The 21,421-nt window shown below is 33.8% G+C and overlaps 4 protein-coding genes across 5 annotated transcripts; 2 read left to right on the plus strand and 2 right to left on the minus strand.

Moving 5' to 3' along the window:
- The first annotated feature begins 67 nt into the window (after positions 1-67).
- Positions 68-15,098, plus strand: LOC105213414 (exostosin-1). The gene is made up of 10 exons (XM_011186232.3): positions 68-1,527; positions 6,154-6,306; positions 6,367-6,441; positions 6,526-6,652; positions 6,991-7,110; positions 13,265-13,368; positions 13,443-13,593; positions 13,666-14,088; positions 14,162-14,478; positions 14,556-15,098. Exons 1-10 carry the CDS (start codon positions 716-718, stop codon positions 14,662-14,664), a joined length of 2,391 nt encoding a protein of 796 aa, XP_011184534.1. The 5' UTR covers positions 68-715; the 3' UTR covers positions 14,665-15,098.
- On the minus strand, positions 2,591-5,119 carry LOC105213411 (uncharacterized). Its single transcript, XM_011186227.3, has 3 exons — positions 4,475-5,119; positions 4,309-4,412; positions 2,591-4,202 (listed from the first exon to the last, which is right to left on the minus strand). Exons 1-3 carry the CDS (start codon positions 4,505-4,507, stop codon positions 2,825-2,827), a joined length of 1,515 nt encoding a protein of 504 aa, XP_011184529.2. The 5' UTR covers positions 4,508-5,119; the 3' UTR covers positions 2,591-2,824.
- Positions 8,082-12,217, minus strand: LOC105213413 (lamin-C). Of its 2 annotated transcripts, none has more exons than XM_011186230.3 (4): positions 11,581-12,217; positions 9,301-9,895; positions 8,415-9,232; positions 8,082-8,341 (listed from the first exon to the last, which is right to left on the minus strand). In XM_011186230.3, the coding sequence occupies exons 1-4, from the start codon at positions 11,979-11,981 to the stop codon at positions 8,230-8,232; spliced, it is 1,926 nt and encodes a 641-aa protein (XP_011184532.2). In that variant the 5' UTR covers positions 11,982-12,217; the 3' UTR covers positions 8,082-8,229. The 2 variants fall into 2 exon arrangements, with proteins under 2 accessions (XP_011184532.2, XP_011184533.2); XM_011186231.3 differs by having other exon boundaries at positions 8,498-9,232; positions 11,581-12,213.
- A 493-nt stretch (positions 15,099-15,591) lies between the features above and the next one.
- Positions 15,592-21,085, plus strand: LOC105213410 (cocaine esterase). Its single transcript, XM_011186226.3, has 4 exons — positions 15,592-16,973; positions 17,041-17,133; positions 17,924-18,091; positions 18,192-21,085. Exons 1-4 carry the CDS (start codon positions 16,872-16,874, stop codon positions 19,911-19,913), a joined length of 2,085 nt encoding a protein of 694 aa, XP_011184528.2. The 5' UTR covers positions 15,592-16,871; the 3' UTR covers positions 19,914-21,085.
- The last annotated feature ends 336 nt before the right edge of the window (positions 21,086-21,421 follow it).

Raw genomic sequence — 21,421 nt, forward strand, 5'->3', positions numbered from 1 at the left:
AAATAATTGAAATTACATAGAGCTGGCAACATCTAGAAATTTGTTTTGACAAGTGAAATTTTCGTTTTGTGTTTAGGCAGTGGAGTTGAATGTGTGCGTGTAGTCGTCGTTTACGTCAAAATTTCCAACAGTGGGCTGGTCGGGCAATAGATTTTAGACTCCAAATTTATGTGTCGAAAACTATATTAATAGTGAATATTGTCGTTTAAGTAAATTAAAATTAATTAAACAGAATATATGTATGTTATAAAAATATGATAATATTTATATATTTATGATTTCATTGAATCTACCGCGCCTCGGGTTGTCGGCGGCAACGATGTGTATATACTGCCAAGAAAATACGATAATATGAGGAAAATAAAAAGATTTTGCATTTATACCCCTACTAAATGCAATCATAATAATAACTTACCCAGGTTTTTGCTCTATCAATAAAATGAGTGCAATAAAAACATGTTTTTGGTTTGCGAAAAGAACGATATGTCAAGAAATTGAGGGATAAAAACAAATATGTGCAATTTAATGAATGATATATATCATGAAACACTATGTACACCGTCGCTATTTAAATTGTTTTTTAACTATGTATGTAAAATGCAAAATATTTAAAACAAGGCATAAATATACCTTGACTGCATTTGTATACAATATAAATTAAGGCGTTCAAAAATATTTGTGTAAAGTTGTGTTCACAAAAGTTATTGGAGATAAAATGCAAGCTAAAAAGCGGTATATTTTGGTTTTTGTGTCTTGTGCATTTCTTGCATATTGTTATTTTGGTGGTTATCGACTCAAAAAAAGTGATGGTGCTCACCGAAATCTTCAAGTGGTAGATGCAGTAACGCGCGCTCGTCTCCTGGAAAAATTACCCAGTTACCAACCCAAAGAAAACGTTTATATGACACTTGGAATCGATAAAACAGACAATTCAAGTAAGCTAGATGACGATAAGCAAAAATCCTCACATGAGTTGAATAAGGCACTTTCCTGCCGAATGGAAAGTTGTTTTGACTTTACCAAATGCTACGGAGAATTTTTAGTGTATGTGTATCCACCAGAACCTTTAAACTCCTTGGGTGCTGCTCCTCCAGTATCAGCTAATTACCAAAAAATATTATCCGCAATTCGCGAATCTCGATACTATACGTCCCAACCGGAGCGGGCATGTCTATTTGTTTTAGCTATTGATACCCTGGATCGAGATTCGTTGTCAAATGACTATGTTCGTAACGTTCCATCAAGGCTAGCACGCTTGCAGTACTGGAACAATGGCAGAAATCATTTGATATTCAATTTGTATTCAGGGACATGGCCGGATTATGCGGAGGATTCTCTTGGTTTCGATCCAGGTGAAGCTATACTAGCAAAAGCCAGCATGAGTGTACTTCAAATACGTCCAAACTTCGATATCAGCATTCCCCTGTTTCATAAACAGTTTCCTTTACGTGCGGGCTCATCTGGCTTAGTACAAACTAATAATTTTCCAGCAAACAAAAAATACTTATTAGCTTTTAAAGGAAAAAGGTAAGATAACATGAATTTTTAAATAAATTAAAAATTTGAACTGAATTATAATTATATATAAAAAATGTTGGAGATGATTTTATATACATTCACTTAAGTCAATAATAAAGCTATTTAGCTGTATTAAAGCTGTATCATTGTAGAAAATGTTCATATAGAAAACGAATAATTGCCTATACGTTCCATATCCACTTTGGAATGTTGTAGTTGTTTTACCGTAGCGGCAGAAAATATTCCTCAAATAATGTTGAGAGAAGCTGCCGAATTAGTTTCAAAACGTGTAAATGAAAAATCATTTCTTGCAAATCTTAAGACAATTTGGCGCATACTTCTTGTGTTCGATAAGGAAATTAGCTTGATCGACAAGCAATCCATATGAGGGATAAAAACGGTAATACGTCAAAGGGAACCACAAGGGAAAAGAGAAAAAGTTGGACTCAAATAAAATTTCCGTCTTCCAAAAATCTTTATAAACCGTAAAATGTTTTTATAGTTTTAATCTTACGAGTAAATGAATGTAGCTATGTAAATTGTATTTATTGTATTTTTAATGCGGATGTTATAGACATCTAGTTCAGACAAAGATTATCAATGACCATTAATCTAACCAAATAATACATATGTATATGAACATATTTTCTTCATACATACATATATATAATATACATATGTACCATCTTTAAATGTCATCAAAAAAGTTGTTTTTAGGTTAGTTCTAAATCTTATCTGATGAAATTTTTTTCAGTAGCTGATCTCAACACTTAAAAATTCTATTCATGAACGGCGCGTTTAAACATTGGGTTTATTATATAACGAAACGAAATTATAACGCTTTACTTTTTTCCGTCCTTTGAACTCAAACACATTGAATACTTCCACATGATGAAAGAAAAAAATCATAAAAAATATGACCGCAATAACTTTTAATTTTCATAAATATAATTCTTACACGTAAGTTCTTTTCTAATTATAGAGTGTCTGTAACTAATAAAACACCAACAAAAGACTAGTTCGTAATTCTATATACCTAAGCGCCAGAGCAAATCACTAATTAATCTTTATCCAAGATTTCTCCAAAAATTGCATTTGTAAAGTGCTCGTTAAGCATTGTCATCAGCACATCATTTTTACAATTAGGCAATTCTTAAATTGTAACATTTGTGTTTTGATTATTTGTTATTTCATCTTTTTAATTTCATTTAGTTTTTATTACTTATTATTATTATTAGTAAATATAATATTATTTTTATTAACAGAAGAGTGAAAAATTAAGAGTTTTTTGTGTGACAATCTAGACCTAATCTTCCGTAAAAATTTTGTCACCAAATTTAATTGATCCACGATTATGTTCTCTCTTATTTTGGAATTTTGGTAGTTCGACGCTTTGCCTCACCTTAATTGTCGCTAATGGTGGTTGTTTTCTTGACCTGACAGGTGGAGCTGAGGTGACTTGCTCTCTGAATTCCGTTGCTAATATTGGTGTTGTAGTGCTGGCTATTAATACTAGGGATTTCATTACGCCAAAGTTGCCAGTTGTGGATAAATTATCTAGAGGAAAATGAGACATAGTCGAGGAAGATACAACCTCTGGTGGCCATTTTTCACTTTTAATCCGGGAGGGCAAACCTTGAAACCGACCCCTCATCTTGAATGTCTCTCTGGTGCTACTAATATTGCTTGGAGTCCAATCGACATTAAGTTCTGCTGAATTTTTACGTTGTTTTGATCTCATCGGTGGGGCAGAGTTTGCAATATTGGAAGGCGGTAAGGTTGTAGCTGTATGTAAACGTTCATGGAATCGTCTTAAGAAATTGGCCGGGTAATTTGGTGGCTCCTCTGTCGAGGTACTTGTTGTGATTGTCGGGGCAAATTTATCTCTATACGCTGGGCTAGTGGGTTGAATTAAAGAAAATCTGGATGGAGCTGTTCCGATTCGAAGACTAATTTGAGAACCCTGCGTTAAAGGTAGAGCTATAGATTCTTCAGCAATATGTTCAGTTACTTCATAACCATTTGAATTTTGATCGTGGTAATTATCGGCAATGTGTTGATTTTGCTCACCAATGGACAGAAGTGATTGTTGAGAAATCTGTTTTTCCGGTTTAGGCAGAGTCTCGGCCATAATACTGGTGTGCAATGGACTTAGTGTATGGGGTTTGAGTGGCGAGTCAAAAGAGTCAAAAAGTGGTAACCAGGAATTGTGATCATCGGTCGTTTCTTTGTTCAACTGTGGAGAATACTTTTCATTCTCGGAAATGTGATTATGTTGATCCACATCGTCGCTTTTAAATGACAATCGCCCTTCGGCAATTAACTCTTGTTCTTTTTCCAAATTCGCCATTTGGTCACTATTGAGATACGTTGGCACTGAGTCTTTGTATGAATTTACTGTATTTGTATCAGTGGTAATCGTTGGCTTCGTCATTATTTTAATAATTTTTTTACTTGGTCGAATTTTAATAATTTTCATAGGTTTTTTCGTTGAGGGGTTGCGTATTATATATTTTACTCTGGTGGTTTCCGAAGGCAAATAATCCATTAGTTTACTTGTAAGCATTGTGTGCCGATTGGGCGCTAGATCGGAGATCATATGTTTCATGGGGTATGCTCTCGTGCCCATGTCGACAACTTTATTTTCAACATGCATTTGCTTCCACATGAAGCGACGGTTTAGCCTAAAAACACATAATTGTAATCAATATAAAACAAGTAAGTACATAATCATATGTATGTATATGGATTTTTAAGTTTGAATGTGTTTAAGAAGTATATATAGTTTACGTTGCTTCCTTGCCATTGGTGATCTCGTGACAGCTGAGTAAACAGAACATATAAAGTATATATCGCAATTGTTTGTTATCCAGTGAAGCCTTCCAAACATTGCACTAAGGATAAAAATATCAAATTATTAAAATTATCCGTTTATCCACATAAGTAATTTACATACAAAAAACTTCCACTTATTAAAAAAATTAACCATTGTATTCAATGCTTTTTCAGTTGTTCAGCTGTTTGCGGTGTAACGACTTCTGCAACATTAGTTTTTAGTCTGTTGGTTACCATTCAATTTATAGAGTATTGCATATCTCCACATTATTCACTTGGCATTCATCACATCTGCGATGCGGTGCGGTGCATGGTACAATCGTTCAAGGCAATAAACTGCAGTGAACTGCGATTTTAAGGGGAATGCACGATACTTAGACTGCTATTCGTGCATGTATGTTCGATTGTGCATTTGCTTAGATATGGATTTTGCGAGCATTTAAATCGTGCAAAAATCAGTTTATGCTAGCTGAATATAATGAATCATGGAGTGAATTTTTCCATATTGTTTTTATTTTCACATCTCTTGGTTTATTACCTTCCTTTTTCCGCATAACTTTTTTTTCATTAATTTACTGATTTTCCACTTTCTTTCACATCATACACATGTAATTCGGATGGTCGAACATTCATGTTGTAGATTATTTCCATCTGTTTTGGTGTTTACATACTTTTTTCTTACTTAAATCTTTATTTACATATACATATATATGTACTACAGTGGAACTTCTCTAACTGGAATCGCCATACTCCACAAAAAACTTCGAGTTAGAGAGACTTCGAATTATAGAAATTTTCATTAAAACATGTATTTTTCATAAAGCTGTAAAATATAGATTTATCCACAGTTTTAGTTATTTACTTCGCAAAAAGTTTTATTGAAATATAATACATTAACACATGTTTTCTATAATTTAGTTTGTTGCACTTTGCTATTGTTTGGCTCTTGATGTCTGTATTTCATGCCTTTGTTACATGATTTATGAAATTTATAAGTGTAATATCATTTTTCTTTTTCACCTCCATACGAATATAGTGACTCTTTTAAAAATTTTCCGTGATAGTAAAATTTTAAATTTTGTATTATGGCCTGGTCGAAAAGTTCGATTTATGGAAGGAAATTTGTAAGAAATTTGACTTCTATTGCCACTTCAAGAGTTCGAGTTATGGAGATCTTCGAGTTATAGAAGTTTGAGTTATGGAAGTTCCACTGTATATACAATATTTTATGATGAAAACGTATGAATACCCGTATGTTGTAAATTTTGGAGTAGGAGTTACTTCAAATAAAGATATATTAGCTGCAAATGTGGCACGTCCGTTGCCGTTCTTAACCATATATTATTTTGACAATGATAGCTTCGCTAGATTTCTGGTCCAAAAGTCAGTGCATATACCCACTGAACGAACTCCCAAAGAAATTGGTATGAAGCTTAATTCTAAATAAAGGATGCCCAGATAAAGGATGTCTCGACACTGTTAGTCCTTTTTTATGAGATACCTTGAAGGATAAATGTATAATGCAATCTATTCGTAAACGTAAAGAAACGAGCAAGCTGGAAGCAAGCAAGTCAGAAAGAAAACCGTCATTTAGTCTATACAGTACATATCTATGTATATACATACATACGTATGTATATAATTCCAATAAGACAATAAGACAATGAGAAAATTTGTTTTCTTTTCAAAATCTTCAAATAATACTTAAAAAAAAATTTTTTTGTGTACTTTTAAACTATACAGCAATGTGTTAATGTAATTTTGAGCGCACCTAATGGTAATTATTTTAATTCATATCAGATATGTGCATGGAATTGGTTCTGAGACACGAAACTCCTTATTTCATCTACATAATGGTAGGGATATCATTTTAGTCACAACTTGTCGCCATGGCAAGAGTTGGAGAGAACTTCAGGACGGACGATGTGATGAGGACAATCGGGAATATGACAAGTAAATTATAAATAGTACTTTGGAATCGAGCTTAATGTTGAGTTATGGAAAACATTTCAGATATGACTATGAGACGTTATTGCAAAACTCTACGTTTTGTTTGGTACCGCGTGGACGACGTTTGGGATCATTTCGGTAAGTTTCATTAAGTCTTTAATTCTGTTTTGCTTATTTGATAGATCTCTTCTCCTAATTATCACCATTTCCATTTAACCCAAGGTTTCTAGAAGCACTGCAAGCAGGTTGCATTCCAGTTTTACTATCGAATGGGTGGGTTCTACCGTTTGAGTCAAAAATAGATTGGAAGGATGCTGTCATTTGGGCAGATGAACGATTATTGCTACAGGTAGGCTAACTTTGTAATGAAAACTCAAATGAAATTAAATATATAATTATCACTCATTTAGAGAGTAAATTGAATGTTGTTATTTTTATTTTACACTGCCAATACGTATGCTAATTGTTCATACGTAATTATACACAGAAAAGAGCTGTAGACAAAACACCATACTGCGCTTTTTTATGTAACTACTTACTACATATTTTGATAACGTTGCATTGAAATGCGCTATGGATGTGATTTCAAAATGGCGAACAAACATTTTTTTAACACGATTATAGAGTATACATACTCACATATGTATTTGTAATGTCTATAAAATGTGTTTCGTTGCATATTTTCAGGTGCCGGAAGTAGTACGCTCCATTTCGTTAGAACGAATTTTGGCTTTGCGCCAGCAAACCCAAGTCCTATGGGAACGCTATTTTGGATCAATAGAAAAAATTGTGTTTACCACGTTTGAGGTGAGTCGCAATAATAAAATATAATCATAATCATCATGAGTTGATCACCACATATCCTTCCACTGCATAATTTTATATATATTGCTATCAAATACGCATAAATATATGTATTTACATACATAATTCTGAAACTTTGCTCTCATTATTTGAGCAACTTATTTTTTCTATGTACATAATTCTGATTATTTACTTATCGGAATCTAAAGAAATTAAAAATCATAATTTTAAATGTGTTCAATCTCGTTGATATGAAAATTTTAAAGGTATCAGTATTCAAGAATTATCTGATGATATTTAATTTATCGGAATTCTGGTTTTATCCAATTCATGAAAAATGGAAGAATATAATATATGCCGTTAAGCGTTAAGGTCTGTTCGAAGCACATTAATATGCGCATTTTTGTTTGACAATATGTGTGGAAATGTTAAAGCGACTTTAATGCTCCCGCCACATATTTCAAAATTCCATATCGTATCATATTTATTACAACCTAGTCGCAATCTAATAAATCAAAAACTGGGAAATACATTTTAATATTTCAACTAGAGATATTGTAATGGAACATATTCGCGATAGTCTCGCTTGCTTCCGATCCTTAACTTGATTTTTTACCACAACGTAATGGGGATACAGGTTGTCGAATATTAAGCTAGTAAGCCCAATTAATTCTACTACAAATATCGATAAATAAAAGTCCATTGTCTTGACCATATTTAAATGCATATTTAATGTAAAATAAAGTTGTAAATTACATTTAGTTTTGTACATTTGATTTGGTGAAAACGTATTTTATGTCCTAGTAGACATTTTTAAGTAGCTCTGAGTTTATAACTTGATGTATTTTACGATAACCCTCGCAATTTAATAGTGGACAATAAAACTGTTGAAACTGCTAAAGTGTTGTGCTGAACGTAAAGTCCTTACAAAGTCTTGGCTTAAAGTTTAGGATATGTTTAAATGCACATAAAGAACTTAAAAGTTTAATTAACTCTGTTTGTGCTAGTTTACCCTTAATAGTTACATACATATATACTATGTATATAATAGTGTAAAGATAGATATTTATCTGGAACACCTGCGGGGGGTGCACTCTTAGAAAAGTAGTGAGAAGAGACTTCTTACGCCTGTTGAACCGGCTCCTGAACCGAGTGTGAAACCACTGCCTGATGTGCGATGTCTGGACGCGTGACTGGAAATGTTTGAACGAACACGGTCGTAGCTGGCAACATCCTAAAAAAACAGATAATTGAAAAGAGGGTTAGTTTTATTCACAGTAACTAAAGTAAAAATTTAGCTAATTTACTGGTCGATCAGAAACTCTAAGTGTTGACAGTGGCTGCAGATGTGACACATGCTACAAGTGTTGTAAATCGACAAGATTCTCACCTCTTTGTCAGCGTTTGCCAGAACGCTGCGCATTGAATCAGCAACTGGCCATTTCTTCTTCATTACCAGATTCTGTGGTGGATCGTGGGCAACACCGGCATCTACTGACCATATTGTAACTGTAGCACCACCGTTAATTTTCGCTCCTCTCGAAAATTTAAAAGCCAATTCCTCATCGCCGGCGATGCGAGTTAGTTGCCAGCCGGTTAAATGGATCTCCTCGCTGCCTTTGTTGTGCAGTTTAATGTAACGTCCTTCACTGTCGGCATCGACAATTTGCAAATCACCTTTAGCGGCAGAATTAACGGAAAATTCGGACAAATTACGATCTTCCGATTCATCAATAACGGTACGACGACGTTTGACTGCACTAGCGCTGCCACCAGCGCCAGGTGTTGCCGAGCGGCGACCGCTGGGTGTGACACGTCCTGAACGTGACGTGGAGCTAACAGATAAATGAGTACCATTTGAATACCCTGAGTCGGTGTTTGTGCTAGTTCCGGGACGAGTGGGCGATGAAATGTTTAAGCGCCGCTCCTCTCCGCATAAAAGTTTGTCATAAGCGGCAATTTCGAGATCCAGTGACACTTTGATGTCCATTAAATCACGATACTCTTGTAATTGTTGTGCCATTTCGTCGCGCATACGTTGGAGTTCGGCCTCCAATGAAGATATATATTGATTGTGGCGAGCACGCTCACTATCTAAGAGATTTTCTAGTTCACGTATGCGCGCCTAAAAGTAGAAATCAATATAAGAGTTACAAAAGATTTACTAAAAGTAAAAAAACTACATGATCTTACATTTAGGCCTGCATTGGTGTTCTCCAGATCTTGAATCTTAGCATTAAGACCGTCAATTTTCGTACGCATAAGGCGAACTTCTTCGGTTGCATGTGCCGACGCGTTGGCTGCTCTGTTTGCGGCTGCTTGAAGATTTTTGATTTCATTGTCGTAGAGTAATTCAATTTCTTCGCGATTAGCGCGCATTTGGGCCTCATACTGATCGCGCAGCTCCTGGAGGGATTGTTGTAGTTTAGCTTCATACTGCTTGGATAAACGGCCGTCGATTTCACTGATTTCAATTTGACGGCGTGAGCGAGTTTCGGTCAGTTCCCGGCTGTGAATTTGGTCTTTGAAACTAAGTTCCTCACGGAGGCTTTGGTTTTGATTCTCCAAATCAACTCGAGCCAAAGTTTCAGCCTCAAACTGCTTGCGAAGATCTTCGAGTTGCTTACGCAGCCTTTCATTTTCAATTGCGAGGTCTTTAGCTTGATCTTCGGCCTTCTTGCGATCAGCCAAAGCCTGGTTGTACTTACCGTTAACTTCATTGTAGCGAGATTCATATACACGTGCACTATTCTCAGCAATTGCGCACTCCTTTGTTTTTTTATCTAGTCTATTTTTTAAACAAAAATATAAAATACAAATTAGTACAATATTTTTATCCAAATCACAGACAAGATAATAGAAGCAATACAAAAATATAATAATAATACAAAATATTCAAAAATCGTATCCACATACATACTTGCATACATATGTATGTAGCCACTATATCAAACGAGTTTGAGACGTGCAGAGTAATTATTGAATTTGTCAAATGACATCATCGCTGGTATTTTTGTATAAGACCGGCTCAGATGTAATAACGTATGTATGTATGAGAAACATACTTTCTATCTTCATATTTCCAATTACCTAAATTTGCATTATAAATACATTTGTATGTATGCACATATGATGCCAAACCAAGTTGTTTATACCTTTTACTCTTCTATCACTATAGTAAAAGTAATTAGTAATTGAGTTCATGAAAAGAAAATATGATTTCTAAAAAATTTTTAGATTTATTTGCAAAATTTCAAAACGCTTGTACATCTTCATCTATATCCGGAAAACATGAGCATTAATCAAACCGAAACTCATGGAAAATATTCGCGAAACGTGAGATTTGAGAGAATTTTCACAATATTCATGTGCATGTGTATCTCTAAGACTTTGGTTCCTAATGAGAACCTGTTAATCGAGACTTTTGCGACTTTTGCGAGTCTATCATATTTGAGCATATAAATGAGCTTTATTAATGGGCAGCACAGAGCACAAGTGGGAAAATACAGTAAGAGAGAAATACCTAAATGTAGTGCGAATGTACATAAATACATGTGAGTGTATAGGTATGTGTATTGAAATGTATACTACATTTAGTGTATGTGTGTTTATTCAAGGTTGCTATCGTGAAATTGTCACAAAAATGCGAAAGAGTCAATTTTAGAAATACCAACAAGTTATAGCTATTATTGCCATTCTTTCTTCGAGTTAATTATGTGCGTTTGTGGTTCTGTATGCTCTTTTTATGCTGGTACAGTTTGTGCTTATGCTCCATCTCCATTCGATTTAGTGCGATTGTAATAATCTTTATTTTCGGCAAAATGACATCACGCCTAACGCTATGCGCTGTATCTGAAGGGGAGCCGACCTTCATGGCCGCATAAGTTTTTTTTAGTTTAATTTAGTGCTTGCCGCGGAATTTATTTATATACAAAACATAACGCGTGGCTTTGTGGGTTTGACTTAATCTTTTCGATGAGAAACAAAAACAAAAACAAAACAAAATCAATAAATATTGACAATAATGAATTATTAAGGCCTAAACGCGTTTGGCAAGTTTTTTGTTTTGGCTAAACATAAGTATGTAATATGTAAACAACAATTACGAATAACTCTCATTTTGTTGTGTATGCATTTGCTTAAACTATGTGAAGGTATGTGAGTAGTCTGTTACCTTCTAACAACATATTTTCCTCTACTCTAAATGACATCATTCATTATCATATTTGAGTTTGAGTTTACTGCCATGTGTTGTTAAAGCGTCGAGCATAACAACTCGAAAACACAACAAATTCACTATGACATCATTGATTAATACGTACGTACATATGTACATATGTACATACTCGAATTTAGCGTTGACGCATTAAAAACCTACATATAAGAAAAGTTTGTAATTACGTATGTATGTATGTATGTATGTATGTGCACGGCAAATGGTACATTGATTTTACATATTTTGTAGTTGTTTACCTTTGTTTGAGGTCATCATTTTCCTCCCATAAACGTTTGATGTCAATTTCTAGCTTAGCTTTTTCTTTGGCAGTTTCATCCAATAGCTTACGTGCTGCTGCCAGTTCCTTCTCATACATTGCTTTAATATTGGACACCTCGCGATTAACTGTGTCTTGTGCGATTTGGAGTTCCTGCGTTAAACGATTATTGTCATTCTCCAGGTTGCGCATACGATCAATATAACAGGCTAGACGATCGTTTAAATGCTGTAGTTCTTCCTTCTCCTGTATCCGAGTTGTGCGCGTAGGACTAGTGGCGCCAGGGCTCGTGGCCCCGACACGTCCTGACTGTCCACCCACTGGTGTGGAAGTCGAGGCGCGAGATATCCGGGTAGACACTGAGACACGTTTTTGCGACATATTGTTAGCTTTTGTTTATTTATTGCAATTACACAGCTCAAATATTTGTTTGTGTATATGCCCTGTACTGAGCGAATTAGTAACGTAGTTTTGAAGATCTCAGGCACTTGGTAATTATTTCAAGTTGAAACAAATTGATTTGTTAAATGTATCCAATTATGTTAGCACCTCTGCTTTGTTTGACTGGAAAAAATCAACTGAATAAAATGTTGTACGTTCGCTTACAAATGGTGGTGGGCCAAAACAAAAAATGAAATCATCATCGACGGAATTAGGTGAGGCAACAGCAAAAGCCCGAGAAAAGTAACCAGTGCGCACTCACAAGTTTTATACAGCTCTCTTGTGCTCACTTCTGCGTTCCTATGTGTATGTATGTATATTAATGGTTATACTGCCCATATGTTTCTGCTTTTACATCTACGTACATATATGCATGAATATACATATATAATAAATGTATATACTTTGTACATATATTAATATATTACAATAAAAATACTGCAGTAATAAGCCGAATACCACGGAATGTTGAGAGTAAAATATTTGCGTAATATTTTAATGAGAATAAATTGAGTTTTAGTCAACTCAGTAATATGTATATGTATGTTATGTATGTTTGTACATTCGGAACACGTCTACATTTTCGTACAAATAAAAAGTATGTTCAAAGACGAATGAATTGCGAGCTGACAGGCTTAATTCGTAATTTTGTTTTCATTAACGATTACACATTTCATACAATGCAAGTGCCGTTTTTCCTAAATCTATTTCCCTACTCCGTTAAGAAATGGCTCTAGTGCAGGACCCCAACAACATCTACAAAGCCTGTTTCTAATAACAATATTCCCTCGTCAAGCAATTGGTAGTTTGCAGTTTCTTACATAGTCCAGTTGGTTTTTATTAAATCTTTACCGTGTTTCGCTTCCTATTGAAATAAAACTATTTTCCCATATCATGAACACCACATGTGTAAATATATGTGTTGCTTATTAATTAACTCTAACACTAGGTCTCCACTGTAAATGTTATTTTAGTGTTAATCATAATTTTTATGGATGGGTGACTGACTACAAAATCATTTTAAAATAAACCGATTTTACGTAGGCGGTTGGTTGAAGCTCTTCATATTAATATCATAGTGAAAACTATAAACATTTTTCTTTATTATACAGATATTATTTATTTCGAAATCTTACAGTCATGTATTCATTAATTTTTCATGTCCTTTGTTATAACTGATATACCAAATTTGTCATACTTCTCAATAAATTTAATTTTATTAGATTATCCGTGAGCGCCTACCAGATTATCCAGTTCGCAATACTTTTATTTGGAATACATCGCCTGGCGCTCTTCTAACACTTCCAACATTTGCTGATAGTTCTAGGTAAAATTTGAAAAATATTTAAATTTGTGGAGATACCCATTCAAAAGCAATTGTTTTTTGTATCTCGTTTTTAGGTATATGCCATTTTTATTGGATTCCATGGGAGTTGAACCCCGCCACAATTACACGGCTGTTATTTATGTACAAATTGGTTCGATTCTGGGCCCGAACACTGCGCTATACAAGTTAATCAAAACTATTTCAAAAAGTCAATTCGTAGATAGAGTAAGCTCGATATCTATTTGTTGGTATACAAAAACAAAAATATTCTAACTTTCTTTTAAAACTAATTTGTAGATTTTGGTTCTCTGGGCGGCTGATCGCCCTATTCCATCTAAAAAGAGATGGCCTTCGACTTACCATATACCATTCCATATAATAACTTTAAGTGGCTTAAGTATTGGTAAATCATCTCGATCTATCAAAAATGATGTCAATGAAAAGTTCTATAATGGTACTTTACGTTCCGGTGGAGTGTCTATTAATCATCAAGATTCAAAAATCAACAGAGAGGAAACTTTAGATGTATTTGATGAGCGCCCAAGCATATCACAACGTTTTTATCCATATCCCGAAATCCAAACAGATGCAGTGCTCTCACTAGATGAGGACTCTATACTCAATACGGACGAATTGGATTTTGCATACACAGTTTGGCGAGATTTTCCAGATCGTATTGTTGGTTATCCGGCGCGGGCTCACTTCTGGGACGATTCAAAGGTGCCATATTTTGATCATTTGTTGATTCGTGAAGTAAAAATTAACTAACTATTTTATTTGAAATATTTTAAAGAATGCGTGGGGATACACATCTAAGTGGACCAATTACTATTCCATTGTCTTGACTGGTGCAGCTTTCTATCATCGATACTATAATTACTTGTACACCAATTGGCTATCATTATTGCTTCTTAAGACTGTACAACAATCATCCAATTGTGAAGATATCCTAATGAATTTGCTTGTATCGCATGTAACGAGAAAACCACCGATTAAAGTGACACAGCGCAAAGGCTATAAGGATCGTGAAACGGGACATTCTCCGTGGAATGATCCAGATCATTTCATTCAACGGCAAAGTTGTCTCAATACGTTCGCTGCAGTTTTTGGGTATGAATATACTTACAATACGAATTATATATGTCACACTTGAAAAAATAATCAATTTTTATTCTTTCGATATACAGATATATGCCGTTGATACGTTCAAATTTACGTCTTGATCCGGTATTGTATCGGGATCCAGTGTCCAATCTACGTAAGAAGTACCGCCAAATTGAGTTGGTCGGTAGCTAGCACTACATAAGCACAAGCTATAAAGTTAAGCTTAACTAATCTGTGTTTATCAACCACAAAAGTAAACTTAACTGTATTCAAAATACAAATGGAAAGCTATAAAAGTAGTTTTAAGTCACAGGTTTACAGATCAAATGTATTTATTGCAATAATAGACGTGCAGTTAAAGTTATATAGCTTGCAAGGTTTGGCAAAGATACATACCTTTACGTGAATGTTTACGTGCGAGTATGGATATAGTGTACCGAATAAAGTGTCACAACTATTTATATAAATTAGTAAGAAGTTATTTGTATGTAAAATGCCATTTATGATAAGTCACAGCCACAATAATTTAGATTCTGTAATTATATTTATAAGATGTTATAAGTTAACATATAATGATGTTGATGATGATGACATGACATGATGGTGATTACTTTAGGTCGCTATTTTTACAATATATGAAAACTCTAATAATTTATGATATTTAGTTAAATTTTTTAATGTATATGTAAATATATATATATATATGTATGTACATAAAAGTGTACACATATATGCATATGATAGTGTATAAATAAATATGACACTAATCACACTCGCTTTGGCTCGTTTGTGTTAATATTTCTTAAAAGCCACAATTTGAAAAAAGGGACTTTAGTTATAATTTAATAAAAAATGTTTATTATTGAATAAAAATAAGAAGTGAACATATTCATTTTTAAGGCGAACCCTTCTCTTAAAAAGAGCTTAAACATGAACATGCCGAAATACAATAAATATATACTTACACAAATCAGATGAAAAGGGCGATGACTTTGTTTGATATCCATAAATTGTATGTTGTGTTCAACGTTTTACCATGCAGGTATGTAAGAAGTTACATAAATTAAATATATTGTTATTTTTTAGAAAGTGTGTAAGCTATTAAAAATAATATGATTACAAATAATAATTATAATTAACCATTTTTAAAAGATTTTTTTGCCAATGAATGGTTACACAGTTTATGTTATTGAAAAGTATATTTCATAATTTCTTTTTTCAGTTGAACTGATACTTCGATTATCGACTGACATCACCGTTAATTGACGCTACAACTAAAATCACTTGTTATTCGATCTGGGAATGTTGCAGATTCTGAAAAGCATTTATCTCGTTTATTTTAAACAGTGTAGATTACATTTGATTTACTTGATCTTTAAATGCTGCCAACTCAAACATAGTATTTTACTATTAATAACGGTTTAATGTAACACCGAAAACTATCGTTTTCGTTGGTTCGTCCGTATGTCCAAACCTACTTTAATTGCACAAAAAATTTAGAAGCTTTGATGAAACTAGGTACATATATTACCCGGTACGTTAAGAAATTGCTATTGTAAACGAACATTGCTATTGAATAGGACAACTCTATCCTCCTCAAAATAACGTTATTCTAAAAAAAACAAAAAGTACTTTACTATAACTGTATTAATACTTCAGCTGCCTATTTGAATTCGATAGAGCGTCAGTCTGAATTTGGTTATTTCGTGCTATAGTGTGGAAATCGGATAATCAGTCGCTTACCATGTAAAGCTCTCACCCACACTCTCTTTTAGTATGCCTTTTCCCACAATTAATATGCTGAATACGCTAATTCCTGTTTAATCTTTTTCTTAAGTTTAGTTCGCATTTAACTTATTATTTACAGTTTGTCGTTTTAGCAACAAATTCGCATTTCTAAAGTATATCTGCATATACTTCGCAATTCGCTTCTAATTTTTCTAATACCAATATGCATAATAAATTTAGTAAACCGTATACATATTTACTTCAATTACAAAGCATCGAAAGTAATGTGAATTTCATTTACCACATGTATTTATGTATAACAATGATGGCAATATACAATATTCATTTTGATCTAAATTATATGGAGTACATATGTATGTTAAAGAAGTACACTTACATACATACATGGTACGTACAATTTATGGTCATTGCATTTGTTTTTGTATAACTAATTGCTTTGGAAATACCGCATATACAATTTCAGAACTTCATCCACCATCCATCAGCAGAAAGGGTTTTAGTATTCAAATACACCTAAGAGCTTAAGCATAAAATTAATTTTGTTCTCTTTGAATATGTGATATATATGTAATTTTACTGGATACACAGACTCGGGAATAATTTTATTAAAAAAAAAACAAGTAAAAAAGGATTAATCCATCGGCTCCAACATGGAACTGTTTAGAAATTCGATTGTATTGTTGTTATTGCTGTTATTGACGACCAACGGCCAGCGTATAAATATTTTACTGGACCAAGGGTCCATAACTGGGGTATGCATGCATTTACATATAATTGAACTATTGTACATATTTCAATTCGCTGCTTGCGGTCTTACAGCTAAAGATTTTCCCGGATACATCTCGAACTGCTGTGTACGCATTTCTCGGTGTGCCTTACGCGCAACCACCTGTTGGCGATCTACGTTTTGCGGTAAAGAACTTTTTTGGCATTCGCAAAATGTTATTAGATATCAATTACTACATATAAAGTACTCACTTATAGTACCATTAACTTGCGCACATACATATATGACACATCCATACGTACATATGGATACTATACGTACTTGTGTTAACTGAAATTCCAACATGCAAATTAGAACAACAGATTTTATAAACATATGCACGCTTGTACGAGTATACATAATGTATATAATAAATGGGGATTTCTGATCACCTCTTTTTACTTTTTAATATTTTCATGTACAAATACAATCATACATATGAATATATGTGCATATGCATTTGACTGTGAAGTAAAGTGAAACAAAGCTGCTTCCGGTTGGCTGTTTCAACTGTTTATATACACGTTTGACCATGCGCCTGGAGTAACTTAGAAAATTATGGCAAAATTATGTTCATATTTATTCACTTTTCCACGAAGATCCATTTATTTATATATACATAATGTATATTAACTAAAAGGTATTCTTGAAATAATAATCATGAAATGTGATTTATTGAAGGTTCTAAAAAATATGTAAATAATAATGTAAATATGGGTGAATATATATGTATATACACATACATATATACAACTTTAAAATATTATTGTTATTGTTTCACATCAATTATTTCCATATGTTTTGCACTTGATACATAATATTTTAATTTTAATTTGAGTGTCGGTATAAACTTCTACTTATTGATTAACGGGATTTACTATTTAAATTAGTGATTCTATATATATTTGTGGGTTTCATGTATATTTATGTATAAAGCCTCCATTGGCGCATAAAGGCTGGAATCGTACTCTTCAGGCTATGAGTATGCGTCCCCTCTGCCCGCAGCCCTCCGACACGATCTATGATGAAATAAGTGATGGAAATCATCCTCGCGAAACAGCAATGGACGAAGATTGTTTATATTTAAATATTTGGGTTTCAGAGGTATGTATTTCAGATCTTCATATGTATACTAAAAATTTCGAGTTCGCCTCTAGATTTGGTTAAAAATAGATATTAATTGTTGTCGTCGTTTTGCTTTAAGACTGAAAATACAGGCAAGAAATCTGTATTGGTACTTATCACTGGAGAGGAGATGGTTTATGATTGGTCTCAAAATCGTGTGTCCGGCGTAGATTTAGCCTTGGAGGATGTTGTCGTTGTCTCTATACAGTATCGTAGTAACATATTTGGATGGATTGCTATGGATAACGACGTGTTGGCCGGAAATCTAGGACTTCAAGACCAACATTTGGCACTTCTTTGGATACAAAATAATATTCAACACTTTGGCGGAGATCCAAACCAGATAACATTATTAGGACATGGCACAAGTGGTGCACCATGTGCCATAGCACATGCTGTCATGAGACCAACTGCTGCAGATAATATTTTTTCTAAACTTATTATAATGTCCAGCGGAGACTTGGCAGAATCATTGAGAACCCAGGAAAGTGTCAAGGAAGCGTCGAAAGTGTTAGTGGAGAAACTGGGTTGCCAATTTGAAAAACCCAGTAGTCAACTCAGATATTGCCTGAGACAAAAAAGTATTAGCGACCTGCTGAATGCCTTTGAGAGTATATATGATCATCGCAATGGCACGCTTCATATTGGACCTATCTTACCATTTGCTTACGACGATCTATTAAGAAATCAAACAATCGCCCGCACTATAGGCCCCATGCTGATTGGTATTACATCTAATGAAGGGTCATTTTTAGAGCAGCGATGGTTAAATTTAGCTCGTGAAAGCTATCAATCTATCCGCGATTATGTGGACTACACTGTGGTACCAAGTATATTACGAAGATTCAATATGCAAACAAGAACAAAGGTAAAATATGCAATAAACTGGTTCTATTTTAGCGGAGAGGCGAGCGAAAGTACAAAGCATTTGCTATACACATTGCAACGCCTTATATCGGAGTACTTTTACGAGTTGCCGTTTTACAGGTTACTTAATCTGCTAACTTCGAAAGACTATGGAATTTCATCTCCAGTGTTTGCATACGTCTTCGACTCTCCCAAACCTATGGATCTACGTGGAAAAGTGAATTTATTCGGAGGAGCACCACATTCAGCCGACTTACCTTTGTTGCTTGGGCCCAGTGTATTCCAACAGGTATCCAGAAGACGTTTGTCAATTGAAGAGAGCCGTCTTTCACGAAAGTTTCGCAGCCTTTTTATAACTTTCATAAAAAGTAGAAGAGACACATACAGTTTGAGTTCCAAACCTAATGAATGGCTACCCTATACAGATGAACACCAATTCATTTATAATATTGGCGAGGGAGACAAAGACATGCGGCTAGAAATGGGTAGAAACTATTTGTCGGATTTTATTAAAAATACAGTCGATATTGATAGATTGCTACACAATGAAAAGGATTATGTCGATAATGGATTCTTGAGAATAAATAGGAATAATCAAGGGCGCAGTGATCATAACCAAGCAACAATTTATACTGCAAATCATACAAGTTACGGTTATGTTTTACATTTGAAAAGGGTTTACAACTTTTGGCAGATTTTTATATCAAATATACAAAACTACGATGACCAAGGGACCTATGATGGTAGTAATATACCATTTGGCCAACAAAAACTCTTAAAGGAGGCCACTGCTGATGCTGCTCGTTACCGAAAGGGTTTCTTTACACTAATTATTATAGTTGTTATTCTTTTAGGCATCTTGGCGCTCTGCGTATATATACTTCATAGGGATCAAATGCAGGAGAACACACGTACCTCTGTTTCTCGTTTATGACGAAGATTGATTCAGAGGCCAACATGGTTTCGAACGACACTTACGTCCATTATAGACAACAAAAATACTTCTAAATCTGAAAACTTTAGTTTTGGAGAAGTCGTGTTGCCTATACGCGAAACAAATAAAGTAGTAAAGGAAACGAATCTGAATAAAGTAGAGATGCGTTCAAAAAGAGACATGAATAGAAATAAAAGAGACTTCGAACAACCGCAATACGTTGTTAAACACTGGCAATATGAACTTACTTGCGATAAATTTTAAATTAAATACATTAATCACTCATGTAAATTCTTACATTTATCCATTAATATATTTTAAGAGTGTTCCGAAACTGAATGATAAATGAATCTATTCAATTATCTATTTTTCGGATAGCAATGCAGAAATTTGTTACTCAGTTAATATTTGAATAAACTGGCATATATTTCAAAAACACTTAGAAAATCTGAAGTAGAGTTTGAATGTGTCTAATATACTGCTTTTTGTGTACAAAGTGAAATTTCAATAAGTTTGTTATATTTATATACTCCGAACATGTTGCATAACTTCAAGACCCCAGATTCTGAATAAAAGCATTGATTTACCCCAGCATATAGTTACAATGGAAAAAAAACACAAACAAAGGTTTATCAACTCAAAATTATAAGGTTAACACATTAATAAACATTTAAACGATTTTTTAAAGATATCTCACACATTAACTGATATAATCGGCAAACATCCAGAAAAATGAGACTTTTTACTTTAAAAATAAAAAAATATGGACGTGGATAAATTCGTTGATCGATTTTCCTCGAGTCTTAACTTGGCCCGATGCCAAAATACACACAGCTTTCTGTACCTTAAAAAAAGTTTTGTATCGCAAGTCATAACTATCTTTTAAATGGAATTGCATCAAGTGAGTACATAAAATGTAAGCATAACTCGATCTCACGAGACCCCTTAATATATGATGAGACTAAATCCCATGCGATCATTCAAAATGTCAACAAACCGGAACAGGTTGAGGGGTCACGTGAGGCCACATTTCCTAATAAACGTGTGAAGTATGCGTGGTGGTCAATGTCTTGAAAACTTACTAATTTCAAGACATTAAGAATTATTTATGAAAATGGAAACTGTTATGGTTTTAAAATATTTTGTATTTGCGAAGATAATAAACTCCAAAAGTAAAAACACAACGTTTTCTCTATGAGTTTTTTGAATTTTTAATATATAGTATATCCATACATAGGTATGCTTTTACTTAGTAATGATGATCTTCATATTTCATTTATATATGTATATGTGTTTATATAATTTAGTACACTTTAAAAATTCATCTATCAATCATAAGTAACTTATAAAACTTCATAAGGTATTAGCTATGCGGTTGTACATCGTAAGTATTGTACCGTATTGTACATAATATACATTGGTATGTGGTATGTGTACTTTCATATACAAAACCGAACACAATTTTACAAATGTTTTTGTGAGTATGTTTACATAGAGCCATTTGTTTC

The sequence above is a fragment of the Zeugodacus cucurbitae genome, chromosome 6 (assembly GCF_028554725.1).
Source record: "Zeugodacus cucurbitae isolate PBARC_wt_2022May chromosome 6, idZeuCucr1.2, whole genome shotgun sequence".
Classification (NCBI taxonomy): domain Eukaryota; kingdom Metazoa; phylum Arthropoda; class Insecta; order Diptera; family Tephritidae; genus Zeugodacus; species Zeugodacus cucurbitae.